This window comes from Schistocerca serialis, chromosome 1, assembly GCF_023864345.2.
Source record: "Schistocerca serialis cubense isolate TAMUIC-IGC-003099 chromosome 1, iqSchSeri2.2, whole genome shotgun sequence".
Classification (NCBI taxonomy): domain Eukaryota; kingdom Metazoa; phylum Arthropoda; class Insecta; order Orthoptera; family Acrididae; genus Schistocerca; species Schistocerca serialis.
In genome coordinates this window covers 768976598-768985790 of record NC_064638.1, presented here as the reverse complement: position 1 = coordinate 768985790, position 9193 = coordinate 768976598, and the positions used below count along the sequence as shown (strand labels likewise).

General features: G+C 38.1%; 1 protein-coding gene across 8 annotated transcripts in view; it reads right to left on the bottom strand.

Moving 5' to 3' along the window:
• Positions 1-1563: 1563 nt before the first annotated feature.
• Positions 1564-9193, bottom strand: part of LOC126482723 (mannose-6-phosphate isomerase) — a 123771-nt gene continuing 116141 nt past the window's right edge. For all 8 annotated transcript variants that reach the window (XM_050106562.1, XM_050106559.1, XM_050106560.1 and 5 more), the window contains one exon: positions 1564-2640. In XM_050106562.1, the coding sequence (XP_049962519.1) occupies positions 2437-2640 (204 nt within the window). In that variant the 3' untranslated portion in view covers positions 1564-2436. The remainder of the gene's footprint in view (positions 2641-9193) is intronic.

Sequence of the window (9193 nt, the reverse complement as noted above, 5' to 3'; positions counted from 1 at the left end):
CTATATGCTTATGACATCACCTTAATAACATCAAATGGAAATCTGGAAACTTAGGACAAAAATACAGACATGGTAGAAAACTCCACCACAAGGTTGCAAAACAATACATTGGTCTTAAATGGCAATAAAACAGAGACAATATATTTTCGTTTGAGTAAGTTGAAACCAGAAGGGACGGTAATCTGTCAAATTGCTAGGAATTTATTTAGACCCGAATTTGAACTGGGGCGAACATACGCACAACAATGCAAGAAACTGTCCAGAGTAATTTTTTTATTGCACAAACTTAGGACTTGTGTCAGTAAGAGCCAAATGTTAGAGGCATACTATGCCTTTTTCCACTCGCACCTGGTCTATGGCATAATACTTTGGGGGAACTCTTCAGGGGCTCAGGAAGTTTTTAAGTGACAGAAGAGGGCAGTTAGGGGTATAAAGGGCTTACCAGACAATGAATCATGCAGACCAGTATTCAAGGAGCTGAAAATAATGACTCTCTCTGCAATATTCATACACCACTGTCTGATAGACATCAATGAAAATCAAAGTAACTTCACAGTAAGGGGGGAGGTACATTCACACAACACAAGAAATAAACATTACATTGACACGCCCCAGGTAAGGCTAAAGAAAACCCAAAACTGCCATAACTACATGGGGATTAAGCTATTCAACAGGGAAATGCCAGTACAGCAATTAGGGAAGAAACTAAAAAATTGGCTGATTCTGAATACAACCTGCAACATTCTGGAATTCGAAGAAAACTTGAGACGCCTCCAGAATGAATGATGGTTATAGCATGTAGTGAAAATATAGGCGGCATCATATTCTGTGACAAATTTGATCCAGGAGATGTATAACTGTAAATACTTTTCTTTTCTGTATATTTTTAAAACCTAATTGATACCTTTAAAAAAAAGCAACCTGTATGTATGTATTGTATTGTGTTTTGGTACCTTTCCTTGTATTTTTTTGATGCTGTCTATTACAACACTAAGTTGTTTAACGACAATAAAATTTAATTTGATCTGTTTGGTTTTATATTGTTTAGAGGTACTTCAGTATGATCCAGTGTTCTGTTAATGATCATTCTTATACAGAATTTCAATACTCAAATGGAATTTTTTGGTCATGTTATTGAGCTCAGCAAAACTTGTTGAGGCATTATTTGGTCCAGTATTTCTCTACAAAACGTGTGTACATAAACCATCACAGTCTTCGGCCAACCAAGAGACAAGTTGCAGATTAAAGGACAACCAGAAGTGAGCCAAATGCAGACAGAGGTGTCTAGGCATTGCAAGTACTGTAATGTGGCACCTGCACGATTTGGTTCAGGTTTCAACTCAGTTGGGAAATCCCACATCCACTTGTTCAAAGTGAAGTGGAAAAGACAGACACAGGTCAGAAACAAGACAGTCCAGCCCCCCCCCCCCCCTTTCTCTCTCTCTCTCTCTCTCTCTCTCTCTCTCTCTCTCTCTCTCTCTCTCTCTCTTAAAAACACACACACATACACACAAAATAGTTTCTTCCTTGAAAAAGAATAATCAATTTTTCTTAAACACATCATTTTTTATCAGAGTACATTTTTAATAACCATTCTGCAACTCTCTGAAATATAGATGCATTTCCTGAAGGCTGCATACAAATGCGCATGCTCTTTGCTCTGAAGAACACTGCAACTCTGAGAGCTGAATTACAAAGTTCATCTCGTTTGTGTGCCCGTCCACTGAGCAGTATCTCCTCTACATGACAGATGACTGACTTGACTGCAGACATATGTTTAAAAAATTTTCTTAAGAAAAGTGCATAAAGTTATGTCATATACAACTATCTAAATTCTTAACCCAGAATATTTAAATCACTATCATCAAATATTAATATAGTATGACATATAAAAAAAAAAAAAAAAATAAAATAAAATAAAATAAAATAAAATAAAAAAAAAGCGTAAATTGCGTATATAGCTAAAAACTAAGTGTAAATTTCAAAATTTGTAATTCACTGTTTTTGGCACAGTTATACGAAAAAAAAAAAAACCTGTTTTGTCAATATTAATTCAGTTTGAATCTACAACCTGTGTGGGAAGTGAATGCTTACTACTTCCACAGCCTGACACATTTGCATGTGCAGTTACAGATGTCAGATTTTACCTGAGACAAAAATTACATTTAAAGTTATACAACACTGGAATGCAAATTTTAGCAACTGAACAGAGTGTAGTACATGATAATGATCATGAGATAGATATATAACAAATACACAATGCATCTGTACAAGTTACACTAAAATACGGTTTCAATAATTTAAATGGCACTACCCAAAGTACTGTGAACTGTAAGTTATCACAAAGTCACTGCATAAAATTTACACTTAGCACAATACTACATTTCTATGCAGCCTTTTACAGTGATGTGCAATGAATGACACTTCCTTTTCATTCTACACATTACAAAAAGCTTGGTACAATGTAATACCTTTCCCTCTAGTGACCTTCTGAATTGTCAATTCCTGATTCTCTCGGAGGAATAAAACAGTACCTTTTCTCAGTGCCAGTAGGTTCGTATTGGCTTCTCCCTCAATTACTATCAAAATGCTGGCACAGTCTCGACGAATGATATTATAATTGGATTTTTCTGCCGGCACCTAAAACCAATAAAAATCCCAAGCATGCATATTTTACATTGATGTAAAAACAAGACACCATTTTAAAATAAATGAATATTTAAATACATTAAAGCAGGCACTTTTCCAAAACTTTTTGCAGTAATCTGGGAGGAGCATGTAATGACAATGAAGAAAATTAGGATAGCACAGAATATTTCTATGGCCAAAGGCAAGAAAATGATCAAAGAAATGAAAACTGAAGTGGCAAAAAGAGTTTTGATGCTAAAAGAAATCTAGGAACAATATATGTATAATGACAGCAAAACATGACACACATCTACAGGTGGAAAACTGGATCTGGAAAAAATGATTTATCAATGATGATGATAATATGTGAACTTAAAATTGACCAATTGCATACATTGTATATGTGCTTGTGTTTTTTCTGTATATATCACGATAGTGTAAACCATTCATCACGCATTTTGTTGTTATGAATGTATTATTTAAATTTTAAAGCAACTGAAATCAATGTAGATAATATTAACTAAGCAATAAAGTAATACTAGGAAAGTAAAAGATGGAGACAAAAATTCAAAAAAAATATGCTGCCAACTACAAAATGCTTTTGTCGGATATGAGGAGCTATCTAATGAAAAATGTTCAAAATCTGACTAGTTAGAACAAGGTTGTTGAAAAAATTTAATACTCGTCGTGAAATATGTATTTTAATTATGAATATACACAAAAATTTAAGATGTGCTTTACAATTTTTCTGTTATCATCCAAAACAGCGAGCTGTGCCCTAACAACGCAACAAACTGCAATCCCACCAATAAACAAAACATTCTGTCAGAATTGACTTACTGATACTGAAACAAGTAGGCCAATTGTCTGGATAACTTGTTTCATGACAAGCTAATTTTTGGCATTCTTAAATGACAGAAACAATTGCAAGAGACTAATGAATAACCCATTATAACATTTCATTTTCTGTGCTGTTTAGATACAACTCTGTGAACCAATGGTTGAGTAATTTTAATCAATCATGAAGTACGTAGTTTCTCGTCCTCTTCTTAGCTTTTGGTAAAGGTGTGTATGGACTCCATAGGACCAATTTCTTTCTTTAGAACTTGATTGAAAACAGTCTTTTGTCTCCTGTTCATCATAGTACATCTGACGTGACTTGCTGGTCTGGTCATATGCTAACTGATAGAGCACAAAATGAGGCCCTTGTTTTCGACAAAACTATTCTTCACAAACTTTGCTCAAAATGTGCTCTGTCTGTCTGCTGCTACGCTTACAAATGCAATAGGCATATGGCACAACGATACTGATCGACACAGTCCTGTGGTCACAAAATAGTTATTGCTGCAATAAACTGGCACTACACAGTTTGAAAGCAGTGAACTTTTCCACTCCTGGGTGGTAAACTCTGATTAGCTACTCCCTAAACTTCATGTGGAAAGGGATAGCAATTTCGCGGTTCTCTTATCTCACTGGTAGATTGGTGGTTGTAAGATTCTGATTGGACAAAACAAGCCATTCGCTTTCCTTAGGAAAGATGAAGTTAAACTGAAATGAAAAGTACAAAGGACATTTTTATGCTAGGCTCCAAGAGGACAGACATTTGTTCTTTCAGCAGGCTCTGAGGCAGCATTCTTCAAGAGTTTGGTGCTGGTGGTATTCAAATCCTGACGGCAAACCTTGAATGGCAGACTTCTAGTCTCTGGGAGCAGTCCAACGGTTATTGACACTGTCTTCACTCTACGAAGGCAGGCGTTAAACTTGTGTGGTATCACTAACTAGGACGCTATGCCCCAGCTGAGTTTGTCAAGCTTCATGGCATTCAGGAAGCAAAGGTTTAGCTTAGTTTAATTCTGTTAATTCAACTAGCCATCTCTCTTTAATTCATGAGTGGACGACGGATTCATAATTGCTTTTCCATTTCCAAGCAGATGTAATTTCATCTCACACATGTTTAACTGTCATTTCTATAGTAACATGTGAAGAAAGCAATTGCTTTTGTCCCATCCCATCACGTAGTTTGGCCCATCTCATTCCAAGTGATACCGTTTGTCTGTCTTGTTAGTTTTTCCTTGCTGCCCAACCACCAATAAAAGATGTCCATTTCTGATGTTCTCTGAAGGTGTTCATAAATATTCAGATGTAAATTTGAAACATGAATAACTTGTAGAGTCCATACTGCCATTGTGTTACTTATGAGAAATATTAAAGAATCTAATGCATCCTGGAATTATGGTTTTCTTTAAGTAGTTAGAATCGGCACACATACTTCTTTCGATGCATACTACCATAAGCAATAGATACCATTGGACTCACATAAGGAAGAAACCTCTGTGTAAAAGACTGTGCCCTCTTTTGAAAGTACTTCAACTTGTGTCTCTGGCTGGCCATGTCATCACCTCTAAAACTGCTCCTTGTTATTCATTTCGATCCACTCATTCTCTCACTTATGTATGGCAGCGATAAAGTTTAACTACTCCTCTTCCCAATTATGCATGATTTTGTGAGTCAATTGTGAAATAAGAACATACTGGGAGATATCACTATGCTCTTTTGGTTATAAATCCTAACACTGGTTTGATGTAGTTTTCAACTACAATCTTCATGCAAGGATTTGTCTCGAAATATGTGTGCAACCATATTCTCTATTTGATTCATTATGACTTTTCTTTTAGGCTTTTTTGTTTTTGACCCTTAGAAGGGCATCTTCAGTCATCAATCAATCAATCAATCTTGTCTTAAACGGTTTCCTGTAACACAATATTCCAAAAGCTTGTAATGATTTCATATAGAGCTATGTTCCAATTGAAGCTTTTCATGGATCTATTTCTGAATCTCAAGGTTTGTAGTTTTGGATTTTAGCAGTTATTTTTCTTTTTATAAAAAGTAATACATTGTTTCAAAGAATAAATCTTATAGCCATGCATGGCTATCACATCCACCAATTCATATCCCCTTTCCCAGAAGGGAATTGTGGATGCCCTGGATACATATCTGCACCTTGTAGTTTTTTACCTAAATTCACCAAAGGAGACAGGAAAAAAAATCAAATTTGCTGCAATAAGTTACTCTTACTGAGCAGCTTCCATGAAAATAATTGAGGTTATTCCTTTACCTCTAGAGAAGAGCTGATGCAATATGGCATAGTGAATTTGTTCTGGCCATGGGCTCTCTTGTATTACAGCTAGGGATATGCAACAATCTTTTGAACCAGAGCCTTATTAATGTCCTGAAAATTCATCAGTGTGTGGTATTATTTGCCAAAATCAAAAGGTTTTATCATCAGATATACAGATATAAGAACAGTGTCAAGAGCAGTGATTTGCAGAAAGGAGTGTCTGGGTGATGGATTAAAAACAAGGTTTGGCTCATTCTTCTTACCAGTCTAAACATGCTCCTATCAGAGCACAAAAAATACAAATATGTTCCTGTTAATCTAAAAGACTGAGTGAAAAGTGGAGAACTGGCTGCCTCATTCTATATCTCACAGCACCTTTAAAAATCTGCTCAATAATTTTGGCATGTGATCATATTCACACTTTTTTTTTAATATGCAACTCACCTCAAACTCCCACAAGCTCCCCTAACTGTAACTCATTCACACCCAGTAGTCCATTGCTGTAAGTCACTCATATCCAAGCACTTCCAGTTGCCCTTTCTCACTCACTCATCCAGCCCAATTCATTGTCATTATTCTTTGTCTGTCTCTGTAATACACTCCTACATCACCATCACAGTCCCCTTTGTTCTGTACTACTACTACAGTTTCCTCTCTCTCTCTCTTTCACTTACTTACTTCTAGTATCTCATTCCTTCCTTCTGCTGCTGTCTCTTCTCAATGTCACTATCTCTCTCTCTATCTCTCTATCCCTCATTGTCAATGTCATATACTCCGTCATTATCACTGGCTCTCACCCACTTCTACTTTATCCCCCCCCCCCGGCACTGTCTCCTTCCCTCTTTTCATAGCATTGTTCTGTCACTGTCAACTATGCTCCACTGCCATTTGCCCCTCTCTTTCTCTCTCACTTCCATTGTCTCCTTCACTCTTGCTATAACACAACCCCTATCTAGATTCTTCCAGTATTTATATTACTGTTCTGTGTCTTTGCCATTGTCACTGTTGTCTCCTCTCACAGCATAAAAAAGTGTGAATACAATCACATGCCAAAATTTTTGAAGATGCCACGGAAGGTTGAATGAGGCAATTGGTAACTCACTTTCCAGTCAGAGTCCTTTAAATAAGAAGGAACATTTTGAATTTTTTGTGCTCCAGTAGGAGCCTGTTTCCATTGGGTCCCTTCTTTTCCTTGCTGCAGGAGAGCATGTAATTTATATACTGAAGTGCCAGAGGAACTGGTACACGCATGCGTATTCAAATACAGAGATATATGAACAGGCAAAATACGGCGCTACGGTTGGCAATGCCCATACAAGTGTCTGGCGCAGTTGTTAGATCAGTTACGGCTGCTACAATGGCAGGTTATCAAGATTTAAGTGAGTTTGAAGGTGGTTTTATAGTCAGTGCACAAGCGACAGGACACAGCCAAGGTAGTGATGAAGTGGGAATTTTCCCATGCGACCATTTCAAGTGTAGTGAACATCAGGAATCTGGTAAAACATCAAATCTCCGACATCGCTGTGGCCGGAAAAAGATCCTGCAAGAACAGGAATGACAACAACTTAAGAGAATAATTCAACATGAAAGAAGTGCAACCCTTCTGCAAACTGCTGCAGATTTCAATTCTGGGCCATCAACAAGCGTCAGCATGCGAACCATTCAATGAAACATCACTGATATGGGCTTTCGGAGCCAAAGGCCCAATCGTGTACCCTTGATGACTGCATGACACAAAGCTTTATGTTTCACCTGGCCCCGTCGACACCGACATTGGACTATTGATGGTTGCAAACATGTTGCTTGGTCGGGCGCATCTTGTTTCAAATTGTATTGAGCAAATGAACGTGTATGGGTATGAAGACCACCTCATGAATCCATGGACCCTGCATGTGAGCAGGGGACTGTTCAAGCTCGTGGAGGCTCTGTACTGGTGGGAGTGATATGGAACCCCTTATACGTCTATATACAACTCTCACAGGTGACATGTACTTAAGCATCCTGTCTGATCACCTGCATCTGTTTATGTCCATTGTGCATTCCGACGGAATTGGGCAATTCCAGCACGACAATGCAACACCCCACACATCCAGAATTGCTACAGTGTGGCTTCAGGAATACAATTCTAACTTTAAACACTTCCGCCGGCCACCTAACTCCCCAGACATGAACATTATTGAGCATATCTGAGATGCCTTGCAAAGTGCTGTCCAGATCTCTGCCCTCTCATACTCATGAATTTATGGACAGCCCTGCAGGATTCATGGTGTCAATTCCCTCCAGTAATGCTTCAGGCATTAGTCGAGCCCATGCCCTATCATGCTGCGGCACTTCTGCATGCTTGCGGGGGCCCTACATGATATTAGGTAAGGGTACCAGTTTCTTTGGTTCTTCAGAGTATGAAAAGAAATGTACTGTACAGTAAAATTTAGATAGTTTACTTATGTGAAAATGAAATAATGCAAAACTAATTTTACATCTCAGACTGGGTTTCATGTGCAAAAAATTTTTTGCATATGTTTCACAAATACATATGATGTTCCTAAATGATAACAGACACACTTTACAGCATATTTCTCTGTGCTATGTCACTTTATAAACTATGTTTACACCTCACACCAAATTTTACACATGTATTTTATGTGTACACCCAAGGGTAATTTTGAATCTCTGTATACTGGAAAAGGATAAATATATGAAGAAAGTTTTCAAGGTTGTACGAGACTGGCATCTTAGAAATATATTGCAAAACTTACAGCCATTTGCTGTGCATAGCCGTCTCAGAATCTTCGGCTGGATTTTGGACTGCTGGTGATGGCAAAAAAAAACCACCTTTCTTTGAAGTTTTCTGAGGAACTGCCCATGAACTAATGGTGTCTCCATTAAGTCCCATCATGCCCACCACAAACCACATCAAATGCAAAAAGAACCAACTGATTTGCTTCATTTGCCTAAGCAGGAAGAAGAGTGTAATATTCATACTTTGATTCTGTACTGCAGGATAGTGGTACTAGGATGATCCTCCTGTTGGGTATACAAATGGTCCCTAGCCCAAGGACTATCCAAAACACTTGACCCTGCTTTTTTATCATCCATAGAACCCGAGGTATGAGCACCAGAAAATTCCATTTTGATGTGCTGCATTCTGGAACATACACTATGTGATGACCTGGCTGAAAATGACTTACAAGTTTGTGGCACCCTCCATCGGTAATGCTGGAATTCAATATGGTGTTGGCCCAGCCTTAGCCTTGATGACAGCTTCCATTCTCGCAGGCATATGTTCAATCAGGTGCTGGAAGGTCTCTTGGGAAATGGCAGCCCATTCTTCATGGAGTGCTGCACTGAGGAGAGGTATCAATGTCGATCGGTGAGGCTTGGCATGAAGTCAGCATTCTAAAACTTCCCAAGGGTGTTCTACAGGATTCAGGTCAGAACTCTGTGCAG